This window comes from Venturia canescens, chromosome 4 (genome assembly GCF_019457755.1).
Source record: "Venturia canescens isolate UGA chromosome 4, ASM1945775v1, whole genome shotgun sequence".
Lineage (NCBI taxonomy): Eukaryota > Metazoa > Arthropoda > Insecta > Hymenoptera > Ichneumonidae > Venturia > Venturia canescens.
This window is the reverse complement of record NC_057424.1, coordinates 24077827-24093222: the sequence shown is the minus strand read 5'-3', so window position 1 is coordinate 24093222 and position 15396 is coordinate 24077827. Positions and strand designations below refer to the sequence as shown.

Genomic DNA, 15396 nt, shown 5'->3' with positions numbered 1-15396 from the left:
ACTGCACACGCACGCACATAAAACGTACAGTTCCTTTCCCATATTGTATCTTTCGAAATACAATCAAGGCAACCGCGATACCTTCAGTTTACTTCTCTTGCCTCCCTTCTTTTTCTGTCTCATCAATAGAAATATAAGGAGTGCGTAGCGCTCTACCTACTTTATTGTGTCAAGGTCAAAGAAGGGAAATACAACGAAGAAAAATAATATTCATTTACCTATTCACGGAATTGCCATCTCTTTTTACTTTATCCACTCAGCTCCTCATCAATCGTCTACTTCGCTCCTTCGGAAAAAGCACTGCCTCCTCACAGGCTTGATATACAATAGTAAAACAAGCGAAAATACAAAAGGAAGAAAGCTCGATGAAGGTTCGGATTGCATCCTTCCAGAAAAAACATTGTCTTGCTCGATCAGGTAAAAAAAGCGAGGGAAAGGATCCTTGAAAGAGCATTTGGAAATCCTTGATTTTAACGTTTTGCAACTCTAAAGTTGTTTACAAGATTTTTTATAACAAATGCAGCGTCCGTAATTGAACATTTCGAAAATACTAAAAGTACAAGTAAAATTATTCATCGCGTCAAAGTAAACATTTTACTGCAAGCTTTTATTTATGAAGAAACGAAATGTCAATCTTATTAGCTTATACAACAAAAAGCGAATAGGATTTCATTAATCTACATAACAACCCTATTACTATTGAACATACAGAACGAGTTGGGAATGAACCGAGGCAACGAGACAAGCTCAATGAGATTTCAGTATTGGAGAGTCTCCAAGGTCCCTTCGTTGAAGGAAGAACAACAAGTTAGAGAAAGAATGAGAACAACTGAGAGAGAAAGAGAGTGAGATTGTGCGGAGTTCGAAGCACTATGAGGGTGACTGCGACTAACAGCGAAGAGGCGATAAGGTGGTCATTTACATTTCTGCTAACAGCAATTCTCGTTTAGAATTTCTCTCAGTCCTCGTTCCATCTTAACAAGACCGGAAAGAGGTTTTTCATGCCCGACTGCTTTGTTCTGCAATCTGGTACTCCTGTACACCAACTTTTTCTTGGCACTCAGGAGATGTATGAAAAAAAAAAAAATATAGCCAATGGTACTTTGAACTTACTATACCCACTTATGTCGACTATTTTATTCATCCAAAAATATACTGAAAAACCAACGAAACTACCAAACATTGACTTGAAAATGGAGTTTTAAAGGTAACTTTAGCAAGTAAAGTGAAATATTAGAGTCAACAAAAAAGCTCAAAATTAAAAATTCCTGTGTTAATGAAACATTGAAAATTCCAAAAGCGACTCAAATATTTCCACTTTTCCATTTATCAACACCACATAATGTACTTTTTTAGCCACGTGATAATACATGAGCACTGTTCTGCCGAGATGATCGAAAACGGGATGATTACGAGTTTTTTTTTCTAATGCTGGTCAATATCCTACGCAGAAGGGGCGCAATAAGAAGCGTCCGTAGGCTAAAACTGCTCTGAACCGATTGTCTGGAAGATAAAAAAGGAATACGAGTACAAAAAGCAGGAAAAAATCCGAGAAGAAAGAAACGTGGGAAGAGAAAAAAAAAGACAAGAGTGAAAGAGAAATAGTGATACCGGAAAAAAATATCGGTGGCGAGCTGCGTTTGTGTGGCAGTTTTTTTCTTTCCTCTTTTCTTTCTTCCTTTCCACATTTCATAGCAACCACTTTTTTGCCCATTATTTTCACCTAAATATTCGCTCTTTTCCTTTTTTTTCTGCTTCTCTCGATATTGAACGTTTCATACTCTTTCTTGCTCTCCCTCTCTTAGGGGAAGGGAAAGTCTATTTTTTTATCCTTGGCCTTGTATTCACTGAATATGACTTTCCGGTAAAAAAAAAAATTATTGTGGCTTATGGATATTGGCGAAAATCCTTGGAAGCTCGAATTGATAAAAGAGGGATTCTCAATCCTCCCATCACCCCAAAAAATTCATGAAAATTGATAATTGTGTTCTCAACGCGGTATTTTATTTCCTATTCGCTCTTTCGTGCATCTACCTTCCACCTCGTGATGCTATTATTCAGAATTATAGTATATAGCTTGAGCAAAATATTCTTTAGAGTAATTGCTTTTGTAGCTACGTATATATACGCCTACATCAATTGATTTCGAATGAATTTTTCAATACTCATATCGTGTCGAAACCAAAAGTATAAAGAGTGACTATTTGTCATTCAAATGAAATAATATTGAACTTGAATTATCTTTCTGTTCCTTATCGCGAACCCCTTAATTCGTGCTTCTCACGTACATGATAAAATTTCTATTTTCTTTTATATTGGCATCGAACGTGCCTTTATTTTTTGCCAACTTTCAGATGTTCAATGAAACTTTCTTCACAAAATATTCGCATTAAAACGAAATGAATTAACATTATTCATGACGCCCGAATCTGTTGGAGCAAAAGAAATATTACGTACGGTTTTCACACGCATATGAAAATAATGGGTAGAGTAGTCTAGCATCGATGAATCCAACTCCATGTTCTGGCCAAATAGCGATAAGATTGAATATTTAATAATATTATTCCAGATTGTTAACTCTTCTAAAAAGATTTTCTGACCCTCAAATTCTATTCTCTAATTTTCGCGAACCTTATACCGTAACATTCTATATTTTTATGAAGTCTGACACGCCTTTATCGATATCTGACCATTTTATCTTGGCCATTTTTAATTTATTGATTTTTTTTTATGAAGAATTGCAGTAGCACCTGAATGAAAAGTATAACTAACGAGTTGAGGTAAACGTCGCGGATGAAAAAACTTCGATTCAATATTTAATTTAGTTTAAAAATGAAAAATCAATTGGATTTAAGCAATATTCGATTCGTCGCGAAAACACACGTTTTCTCTCTTATTTCGAAAAATAAATCGAATTCACGATATTTCAATCTACCCAAAAAACATTCGTATGCGTACAATATCCATCCATAGAGTTAAAAAAAAAAGTTTGAAGCTTAAGGTTAAAGTCTGAAATAATTGACGGTTGATCGAATGTCCTGTACGGATCAATGATGCCTTAGGGAATGAATCGCAATCCACAAATGGAAGAGAAGGAATAGTCGTTTAGGAAAAAGGAAGGGGTGGAACGAAGTATAGATGGATCGATGGAAAGTGACGTGGATACGATAAACGCGTGGATCGTGCCGGATAAACGGATGAAATGGATGAGGTCAATAGAGTTTAATAAATCCGATAGGGTGGGTACGACGTATCGGCGTTTCTATTTGCAACACGTGCATAAGAATAATATACGTTTTCGGTTGAATCTCTCACATGAACTTTATTAACTTTGACTTTCTTTTTTAAGATTATTAAATTTATTTTGTTGGTGAACTGTTGGAGGTATTTCATTTTAAAACCGTTATCAAAATTTCCTCACTAAGATGGTTTGAGAAACCAAATATTATTTAAAAAACCACATGCTTGGACACCGAAGGGTAAGATTTGATTTGATAAGATATATACTTGCCTCAGTATCAACTTTTAGACAAACAAGTCTAACAATAAGAGAGAGAGAATCATTCAAAATGTTTACCAAAATTAAATGTTAACCAAAATAAGTAATACAAAAATCTTCCATCGACATAGATAATTAAAATAAATATTACAATAAGGTATGGCGTTAGATGGCCGTAAATATTCAAGAAGGAAAATGAGCGTGAAAGCTGTGCTTTTGTGGTGAGCTTTACGCTACTGATAATATAGAAAAAGAGGGAGAGAGAGAAAGAGAGGGAGGAAAAACGTCAGAGAAATGTATATAGAAATGAGAAAGCGTTGAGTCAGAGGATCGCGGTGAGCTTCCAGGAGAGAACCGACCACTATCGAGTTATTTCAGCGCCCATGAGGATGAGAAGTGGTATAGGGTGTGCTCTATATACATAAATATATAGCAGAGATAAAGATAAGCGTTATCCAAGAGCAGCCTTGCTCTCCTCCCTCCCTGGAAAGCCATGAATATTAACGATTTCGTCCGGTTGGGATTCGCGGACTACCCCTATATGTACTAGACACTCTGTCTATCTTTATACGCGACTATCCCACAATATATATCCAGTTATATAGGATATTTAACTGCTAACTAATTCTTTTAACATTCATTACGTAAATATTACTAAAAAAATAATGAAATTACAAGATGTTATTTTGAAACTATTGTCATTTGGCTATATTCTCTCAGAATCCGAATCTTGAGCCCTATTTTTTAACAGTTGTTATTATCAGTTGAGTAATATCGATTGATTGAACGTTCTGGCAAAATAACATGCGGAGAAGAAGATATTCAACTGGAGATTATCATTTCTGCACAACTCCTGTTATTGTCCTATCAAACTAATGTTACCCAAAAATTTTCAACTCAGATAATGATACTATACATTTGAATGCCAATCCGGCCGATAAGATTTTTTTTCATCCGTCAGAGATAAAGTTTTATGGAAACAGATAAATATTTTAATATAAGACAAATCTGGGTTTTTCCGACACGAAATATCTCATGTAAATATATTGTAATTTGACGTTTTGAAGTCCTCACCAGCAGAATTCGTATCGACGGTGGAGTGGATTTACGGTCTTTTCTGACCTGACATGTCGATTCGCCGGGGAAATACTCGATCGGAACTCACCTTGCGAGCGGAAATTTATTCGAGTTTAGTACAATGTTTTACATCTTTATACCGCTATTTCATGTTGTCCAAACCTTTATATTTCTCACCTTTATTAATCTTAGAAAATCATTGAGGAATTTGCGATTTATTCTACTCTAGTGATCGTGAGTGTTTTTTTCTAGCTTAAGAGAAAATCACGAAGTTCTGATTTCGTTGCTATTGACATATTAATTTCGTTAGTCGCTACAGCGACTGTCAAACATGAATTTGGCTGTCATCTAATTACCAATCACAGCACGTAGAAAAATAAATTGTGGAGAATCGAACTCGCAATTTGATATTCGATTTCCTATGATCTTTTTATTATTTTGGGAATAAAATATCCAAGGATTTTCTCTCCGTCGGAAAAGACTGAACGCGTTCTATTCGCGGGAATTCGACGAAGATTCTCGGGCAACTTGTCAATGAATGAAGAAATATGGAACACTGTATGTTTCCAGGATAAATCAACCAATCGTTCGAGAATAGAAAGCGCCTGAAACTCTGCTTCCAGCAGGAATTTCTCCCGAAGGGATCGACCTCCCTTTTCTCTTCATCCCATTTTACTTCCTCAATCCTTCTTTCTCCCGTACACTCGACACTTAAAAATTGTTCAACTGCTAATTGCGTTAGGTCGTGGTCTAAATGCCTAATGAATATGCATCCCGGTTCAAGCGCGAGTTAGTTATCCCCCGCTACCCCCGCCCCCTCTTTTCCTCGGCACTCGCCCTCTGCTGATGCTTGGGTTTTTAACAATCTATGGATATTGAAGAAAATAAAATGTCAAGGTTCCCAAAAATACATATTAGATTCTCACGAAAAGAAAAGGTAAGTAAGTTTCAATGGATTCGAGTAAAAAAATAAATATCACTCGGATCAATTGTCAATGATGGCTACGAATTCAGTCTTCGCCCGTAACTCGACTAGCCGACACAAGAAGAATTTTTATGAAAATACCGTGTTGATTTTTCAGCCTGAAAGTATGAACATCGAGCGCTCATATCGGTGTGAACCAACGCACTTTCGATGATCTATCATTGATTATGCTATGTCCTTCCCTATGACTCAAAATATCTCCATACTATATTTCATCTAAGTCGGTTCAGCAGTTTAAGGAGGGTGGATCATGAAATCAAAATAATCAGAATTTGATAAAATTTGGCGATAACATTCTTTGGCATCAAGTATACAAATACAATTTTTTTCAAATTTTTTTACCGCATGGTTATTGAATAATTGAGCGTTAAATCGAAGTTCTTATGCACGCGAGATGTATAACTGTATATATGTTAACTCTGTGCTTATACACGTGAACTTTAGTGTTCAATTACTCGAGAGCTATGTGGTAAAAAAATCTAAAAAAATTTACATTGTCTCATATATTTTTAAAGAATACATTTACCAAATTTTATGAAATTCTTAATATTTTTAACATGGTTTAGCATGGCAACGTTGCATGGTAACAGACAGACAGTCCGAGTTATTTTCGCATTTATAATATTAAGTAGGGATAGGGCGATACAGATTGGGCAGGATTGTTAAGAAGTCAGAGGAGTTGACGACAAACGCAGAGGTTTTTTTTTTTTTTTCTTCGAAACTTTCGTGTAAGATCGTATAACGGCTGTCTGCCCTTTTGGGGGATTGGGATTTGCATAATGCAATTCAACCCATCGTATATCCAGTTTTCAGGGAAAAGTCGAGACGAACAAGACAATTACAATGAAAGGCTATGGAGCGTGGTGGTGCAGTCGTTTCTACTGCCTCTTTCGGTTTCGGTACGCTTTTTCAGTACGAAAAGTGCAGTAGAACATATGGGGATATCAAAGGAAAGTTGGCCAACAGAAGTAGTTGAGATCGAATAAAAGTACGAAATCATTTTCTCATTTTTGGGGTTGATTACAGGGAAAACGCTATTCGTCTGCGCCGTCAACAGTTCATCACTAATATGGAATACAATTCAACGGGATTCTCATAAGAAAGTATATTCCATATAAAAAAAGTATAGGAATGTTTTCAATAACTTGTTAAATTTTAATTATAGTGCCACATACTTGCAAAAGTTCACTTAGAGAAGTCCGATGTAAGTACTTTCTCTTGGAGAGCATTTTAAAGCCAGTTTTTTTATAACGCTTTCGTATATATATTTATATAGACATTTTTTTGCGAAGCAGTAGATAAGATAAAGTGGTATCCGTAGGATGAGAGAAATGGCGAGGAAGATCCTCCATTTTCTACCCTCCAGCCACGACCACACTATGACGACGAAAACGAGGAAGACTTTATAAATATTCAGTCAGTCGTTAGGACGAGTAGCAAGGTGTAGAAGTCGCTGGTCGTCGTCTGATGACTATGCGAACGACACCAAGGACGAGAACGACGAATCTAACGGTTTCGCCATTTCCAACCCCCCCTTTGTAATTTCGATCTAACAACCATTTGCTTTTTCACACTACCAACTTTTATTTCATTCTCTCCCTTGTCCGCTATTCCATCACCATTCGTTTTTTTCCTCAGCTAAAACGATGTTAGTTTGAATTCAATAGAGATCACTTCTCTGAGTACTGCAAAACAGCAAATAAAATGCTGTTTCTCAGTTATATAAATCCAATGAAAATTTCAGTACTTCAGTACTTTCAGAACTAAAGATAAAAATCTGAAAAAAATTACGAAAACTCATTCCAATCGGTCTTGCAGAACAAGAAAAAGCTAGATCAAGAAAAATGAAAGCTGATGCAAATTATGGCTATTTCTGTTGGAATGCTCTGTTGGAAACCTTTACTGATTTACTGTAACGTAACGGGAAAAACAGTTGAGCGAAGTAATCGTTGATATTTACGCTCGTTGTACGTGAGCAACGAAGCCACTAATATTAATTCGCGTAATACACAAGAAAGCTTGAAAAGGGCTAGCAGCCATATAATAAGCAAGACGCGCAAACAAAAATGTGCATGTACATTATAAATTAACAAGACAAATTAAATGTTACTCCGAAGAATTATTTGTGGGGAGGACCTAGTATTCAAGATATGCAAATAAATTTCATTCCCTATCCCGTCGTTATTACGGGGACTTTACATCGCTACTAAATAGAGAACTTTTAATTTCACGAAGAAAAACTCCTGCAATAGTATGAAGCTGAAAAATTATACGGAGGAACAAAACCCGAGAAAACTTAAGAGACTCGAATTAGTGCAGTGAGATATGATTTTTGGTGGAACAATTCGAGTTGGAGTTTTTTTGTGGCTCCTGAAATTATCGGAGCATGATTCACGGATAGTTTTCTGGAAAATTTTATTTCCAGAACTGTTAACTCATTTGTTTATAATAGTTCATTGTGCTTATGGAAAATCGCAAAATCTATTCTTCAAGGGGCGATAAATCACCTAACCGAAGTTTCAATTAATTAAGGACTGACAGTATTGGTTTGAAATTAATCAGTGGAAGTACTTATCGGTATGATGTATTGATGTGTAAAATTTTTCCCACCGTTTAAGAATAACAAATTTGGCCTCTTGATTTCAAACCAAGAAAACGTGTCCCAGAATTGTTAGAGGTCTTTTTTTACGTATGACATGTTTTACGTGGACTACACTATACATTTTTTTTCCTATCACTGCAAGCCATCGATTCTCACGGAATTCGATACCCTTCCTCCTTATGGCCATTGTCTTTAGCGAATTCAATCAATAGCCGGAAGTGAATACTTTCTCCCAAGTTCGTGACATGGCTGAATGGTTAGATGGGCTTTGAAAAAAAATCTGTCTGTTCGCACGACTGTTTTTAAGTTTGTCAGAGCGGCGCTTTTGTGTGACAAACAAGTACATGAGTCAGCTCGCAATGACACCCTTTCGTGACTGCAATAACGAGTGGGGGTAACTTCACACTGGAAATTATTATTTTTAAGTTTCAATCCTCTTCTCACCCCTTTAACACATCAATTCTCGCTTTTTCATTCTATCTTTAGCTTCTTCTTGTTCTTATCCAATTTCCATTCCTTCCTCCCACGCGTGTTCATCCCTTGCACACGACTGATTTCAGTAGTTAAATTGAGAGCGAGCTTGTACGTGCTATAAGTGCGTGAAATAATGCTAGAATAAGCCAACACATCGGTAAGGTGTAGACGAAAGTAATGATGGATTTTGAAGAGGGAGATGAAAAAGTGGAGGACGAGCCGTGCTCAAGTAGACACGGAACATGGTCACCTCTCCATGGTTCCTTCATCCGTTCATACATCCATGCACTTGGTCTTTTATAGATTATTCACGTACAATAGACCAGATCGACGAGTGGCAGAATCCTTGATCTTCCTTCGCGAGGGTAGACGAAAAAGACACAAAAGTGAACTACTTTTTTCGAAAAGTGTGATGTCACGAAAATTCAACTCTGCATTGATCTTCCCGTTTTCTGCTTCTCCATTATCAGTTTTTTCGAAAAGTATATTTTCAAAAAAGTTAAAGATCATTCAAATAAATATTTTTATGCTAAACAGATTTATGGTTTTTTCGAGTCTTTGTTAATGCAATCTGTTTAGAATTTAGCAAAAAAATGAAGGAAAAATCTTACGTTTTTTAGGTTTTTATTTAACAAGTTAAAAATTACAGCTTCATTGTTCGCCACTATTATTTCTTATACTTTGTACATAATCTTTATATTTTATTTTTTTTTTTACGAAATCTGGTGAACGGGGACTAAAGATGAAAACTATGTTTAAAACGACCTGTGTTTCCGCAACTACTTAAGTGTGTACTAGCGCACCCTTCATCGTGCTATACACGAAACCCGAGAGATTCTCAGCCCTGGAAGGCTTGCAAAGTTCAATTCTATGCTCTTATTTTCGTGAGAGAGAACCAGGAAAGGAAAAGAGAAAGAAACAGAAACATGGAAGTGCATACATGGAAAAGACGACAAATACTTGAAGGATTGTCGCATGCACTCGTATATCAAGGGTATATTATCGAGGGCGAGTATCCAGGAAAAGCCAATGCGAGTGCTGCAATCTTATACGCTGGAATAAGGTGGTTTCCTTGCCTCTTTTTTCGAACCGCTTTCACGGAACAACGGGTTGAGTCAAATGTCTGGAAACAGACGACCATTTTGTTGGATTTTCCTTTTTTTATTGGTGTCGGTCACAAGTCGATTCGTCCACCCAATATTCTGAGATATTATCATTTTTTTATATTAAAATTTGAACTTTTCAGTTACTTCACTATTTGAAATGGCGTGTGAGAGAGAAAGATCCACGTATGAGGCACTCACGTCATTTCGCTCAGCCGTGACCCCGCCGACCCCTTTTAATTTGGCACCAACATTTTTTTTATAAAATATTATCTAGAAATAGGATATTTCGATCTCATGTCACATTTCATCTCACATTATCCGTGAAAATAATCGATGTAGGGAGATTCTTCGATGTCTTCATTTTTTGTTTGTATTTAAGTCGATCAATGTACATCAAAACGTACTGAGTTACACAATATTCCATGGTAATTTTAGGTTGATCATAAAATTACACATGTTAAATAAATTTTGCGCTACAGCTTGCTCGGGCATAATAAATATCATAAAATCGAATTAAATGTCTCTTTTTCTCGCTCTCTCTTTCTTTCTTGTCTTGAATTTGGTGTTGTTTTTTACTGTTATGAGTGATGCTTCGTGCTGCTCTACTTTTCTCTCTCTCTCTCTCTCTCTCTCTCTCTCTCTCTCTCTCCTTTACTCTCATTCTGTCATGTAGATAGATTTGGTGTTGTTTTCACTCGATGCTGTTTGGTGTTGCGTGTACTGTTTGGTGTTTCGATGTTGATTGAACGACTGCCGATTGAGAGATCGTTCGTTTGTGGCAATAATTGGTGCTGACTCTTCTCTCTTTGGCATTCCAATTTCTCGGAACTTCAATGAACAGAGTCTGAACTGATTCAGGTCCAATAAATTGGGTTGGATTTGTAGGTAGAAATCGATCTAATCGTCCTCTATAGGTATATTTTTCACAGTTTCACATAAATCAATGTGAAACGAATGATTTCACGATATGAGAGAAAAAGAATTCGTTCTACATCATCACTATTACTTTGTTCTACAAATCAAATGTTGCAAACGGATCGTGCGAAGTCGGCAGTAGTCAGAAAACGTTCAGAAATTAAAAAAACAATATCGTCGAAAAAGTCATGCACCCCTACTGTGCGCTCAGAAAGTATTTTCAAAAGTCCATGAAAATAAGAACATATGTGTGTATGTGTCGAAAGATTTTGTTAAATTTTCTTCGCTTGTAGTCTTCTGTGCGTCTGTCTTATGTGTTGTCATTGTTGAAGTATATGTAAGGAGGAAAAACATTTATTCGCATCAGATGTAGATTTCAATTGATAGACCGTCAAGATTAAAACAAGTCAACTTTTCGATGGCAGGGGTGGAGATGAATATTGATTGAAATGGAGATAAATACTGATTGATGTGTAAAAAAATAAAAAAAATAATCAAACGAAAATAGTGTTTTAAAGTGAAAATAGCCGTATGTTAATTTCAGCAGCGGTGAACCCGTACCGTATATGGTGGACAGTGCCGGCCTCATGTTCACGCCAAGGTATGTGAACGATCCACACTCAGACATTTTATCGAGACATTTATTTGAATAGACGTAGTTTTTTATGTGAAAAGTTAGATTAGAAAAATTGCGTGCACATAAAACCATCAACGGAGGAGGTACATATTCAATGCAATAGATAAGTGAGTTTGTTGAAATTTATATCGACATAAGCCTTGCATGTGACTCGGAATTCTGATCAAAAGAGTTCTGTTTTTTTTTTCGTTAGTGTCGTTAAACAGTTACATTGATGATGATCGGCAAAGCGATATTTCATGCCTACCAAAACCGAGGTACAATGACTTTTTTCTCACAGGCCATTCTGACGCAAACTTGTGCCTCGTCTTTCATCATCTAATAATCTCAACAATGTTGAATCGCATATGAAAATTTACATCCAATTTTTTTCTTCAGAATTTCTCTAACTTTGAACGGGTTTATTTGAGAAGTGAATTACGGAAACATATCTGCGAAAGGAAATTCCGAGAAGCTCCACAGTAAGATCATTGCATGCATGCGAATATGAATTTCCAAAGGAAAATTTCGAAATAATCATTTTTAATATATCGTACGTTTTATTCTCGCGAAATTACTTTTAAAAAATATTCTCGACTGTTAAGAGAATTCGTCGTTAAATTTCTTCGTCTAGTTGGATAATTTTTCGATCGTATATGCTATACCCAAATGATGAAAAAAATGAAAATAGGCATAAATTTATTGGAGAAAAACTTCACTGGCTCCCTGAATCGTCGCTATCGTACTACTCACACGGAAGAGCAAATACTATATAAATAGTAGTTTATATGATGGACTTATTACAAAGAGATATTAGATCACAAAGAGATATTAGTGTCGATAGGAACTCGAGTGTGTTTCTCGTGCCAGCCCTCAGTTTTAAAGAGCCCTTAATGTGGTCCCTTTTTGTCTTCATTATACGTGAGAAGACACTACGCTTCCGCTCCTGTCGTCGTCTCCAAAACTTGTTATTTCACATCATCGAATCGATTTGTTTTTCAAATCGTTTACTTGGTTTGTTTGTTTACCATGTTTACGGGACCATATAAACGCACCCACACGAAAACTCACAAGCATTTCTTGATAAGCTGAACATTTGATGAGAGGTATTTCATGCACAAACCTGGATGTTTGTACGAGCAAAATAAATGAAAAAATGAGTCGAAGTTTAAGTTTGTAAAAAATGATCGTACCTAGTCAATTTATTTTGCTACCTGCTGATTGTGAATTATACGAAAATTGTAATAAGTGTAAACGTGAGTAGGGAAAATTAAAAGCGCGAAAGATAAGGAAACGAGGTCACGAATCCTCGAAAGCTTGGGGTAGGAAAGACGATAACATAAAAAATCCGAAAGAAATCTACGGATGAACGGTGGGTCGTTAAATTGTTTTATACCTTTTAGAAAGGAAGTCGTCGCCTCGCTGTTTAGAGAAGACAGAAGGAACGGAGTTGAGCGAAGGTGATAGGAGGAGGAGGAGGATTGTACTGACTTTTAATGGCTAATATCCGTGCGCAGAATCGTAGAAAAGTATATAGCCTCTGCTCTACGAATAGAGAACGTTTGTTTTCGAAGAAAAATAAATTAGAGGTAGGGCACCGATATTGAAGCACCATTTCGTTGCTACCGGTGGAGGTTTTCCCTCTCGGAGCATGTGTGACCCATAAATAACATGTAAATATTTTCAATAACTGCCGAGGTCGGGCCTCGGAAGCATGAAAAATGCAAACCGCTTTGCACGTGTCCAGCTTCCTCTTTTCTTACTTTATTCTCCTCTCTCTCTCTCTCTCTCCCTTCTCTTCCCTTTTTCGTTCTTTGGTTAAACTCACTGTATGGAACTCCACGAATACACGTTGTTTTTGTTATTCGCCTGTTCCCTGCAGGTCGCTTCCAGTCCCCTTTCATACCTGATCCTACACATTTTTCTCTCCCTCTGCACTCCTTCAACCTTCTCGCTTTCTTCACAGGGCACACTTGCTCAGAATTTGTATTTTCTAGCCTGTATCCACTAGGCAAACTATCTTCCAATGTATAACTTTATACGAGCCGTAAGCTCTCCAAATTTATGGTCTGCTAGCGAACCGATATTTGTTTGCTCCTCAATCAAGCGGCTAAGAATACAGACAAAACTCCATCTATGTAGTGGAAATAATTGAAATAGGCTAGCGACGCTGGCCTATTTCACACTCAGTCAGACGAATCTTCAATACTCGAGTGAACTTCCAAGTCATTATTAGTGCGATTTCGAAAGATTATGATCTGTAATGAGAGTTACTTTTGCAGTGTGAACTTTTCTGCTGAAGAGGCTGCTTCATGTTTGACATCGTACTTTTTCTCTCCGAACACTCTATAAGACCAATGCACAGTGTACTTTTTACCCTTTCGCTTTTGTTTGCTTTTTCCTATGTTTCTCACCCCTATACTTTTCTCCCTCTCGACATACTCTTTTGGATCACCCGCTGTACTCTTTTTTCTTTAAACATCCTTTATTGGTATATATTCTTGCCGAGGCAAGAGTGCACAAAACTGGTCGGGAGCTGGGTCAACAGGTCGGAATAGAAAAGCAAACGATTTTGCTCACTGTCAGAGAGCCAGATATCAAGTGGCTTCGCATATCCTTCCTCATTTATATTTCGTTTCACAAATCTCCTTCGAACGGTAAACCAAACTACATATTTCAGACAAAAAGCTCCCGGAAGGTACAAATCATAAATGAATCCGATTCGATTTTCAAAGCACTACTCATCATTTTCAATGTTACCTCACTCTTACAAAACTTATCTTGATGATAGAAGCCCTCTCATTATTTATTTCAATCGTAGTTTAAGTGTCAATGAAATTTATTTCATATAAGACATGTATAAAAATTGAATTTTCTTTGTTACAGGGGATTTGGTTTTATCACTTTTGCGGATCCCGCCAGTGTTGACAAAGTACTCTCTCAAGGGAACCACGAATTGGACGGGAAAAAAGTAAGTAAAATAATGTCATTCGTATTTCTCTATTTATCACTCATTTCAGAGGAATCATTCTCTGGGTTTTTTAAATTTCAATTTTTTTCTTGATAACAAAGGAAGAATTCACATGTCATCGAGATAATACGGAATATTATCGACATTCAGCATATTTACATGTACAATGAAGCATATAATGCTGTCACGGATCAGCGCGATGACAATTTTAGAATATCGTGATATCAGCAACCAGTATGATACAAAATGTAACGTTCGTTGCATTAATCTTACAAGAGATCCATACGTGAAAATTTCGTCACATTTGTATGCGATACTTACACAGCGATGAAACTAGTGAATGAAAAAAAAGATAGGAGAGGATTGAAGATCCACTCGTCGAGCGGAAGTGATATTTCATCCAACCTATGGAATCGTGTGATGGTTGGGTAGGTTAAGGAAAAGATCAGTTGGAAGTATTGAAGTTGCGCACTCTTTGGGCACTCCTTTAGAGTCCCTTTCTCTTTCTCTCTCGTTCCCCTTTTCTCCCCGGGTGCTCTCAAGTTTTTCTACCTCAGTTTCCACTTTTCTTACCAGAGATTTTTCATTATGCTTCTCGAGAATTAAGGGATTCTACTCTCAAGCGAGAGTGAGGGGTTGTGTGCGTGCCGACGCATGAAATCAGCTTTTTTCATTTTTCCTCCCCCCTCTCATCTTTTTTTTCTCGGCAGTCTTCCTGGTGCATTGTGCACGTTCAACCGAGGCCCTCACGGCGTCTCAGCACCTACTCCAAGCATCTTGAACACATCGTCCTCTGTCCATCTGCCCTCTCTATAATTTCCGGCAATTGCAAAAACTGACGATCCACAAGATCATATTCTCTTTCTTGCTCCTGCGGATAACTTGTTTCGCCTTATTTTTTATTCATCTCATTCCACGCATTCCATGATTGTAACACGGAAATATTTTTTCAGCAAGATTCGAGTTTCGTTCAGCTCAAACTATTTCAGCAAAGTAAATAACTCGCGAGTAATTGGTTCCAATAAAGGATTTCACTCTCCCTGATTTTTATTGCCAAGGGTGAGCCCAGCAACGTAAAAATAGTGAACGGAGGGAAACGGATGAAGCCACTGAAATCACTGAAGTCCTCTGCGAGTCCGCACCCTCATGAC

The 15396-nt window shown here is 37.0% G+C and overlaps 1 protein-coding gene across 10 annotated transcripts in view; it reads left to right on the top strand.

Annotated features, from left to right (window-relative positions):
* Positions 1-15396, top strand: part of Rbp6 (RNA-binding protein 6) — a 459964-nt gene that overhangs the window by 233410 nt on the left and 211158 nt on the right. For 6 of the 10 annotated variants that reach the window (XR_006260571.1, XR_006260575.1, XR_006260570.1 and 3 more), the window contains 2 exons: positions 11203-11259; positions 14161-14245. Coding sequence is in view for 4 of the 10 variants with exons in the window: in XM_043416126.1 (XP_043272061.1) it covers positions 11203-11259; positions 14161-14245 (142 nt within the window). In the remaining 6 variants the exon portion in view is untranslated. The remainder of the gene's footprint in view (positions 1-11202; positions 11260-14160; positions 14246-15396) is intronic. The other 4 variants (XR_006260574.1, XM_043416127.1, XM_043416125.1 and 1 more) reach the window with 2 other exon arrangements.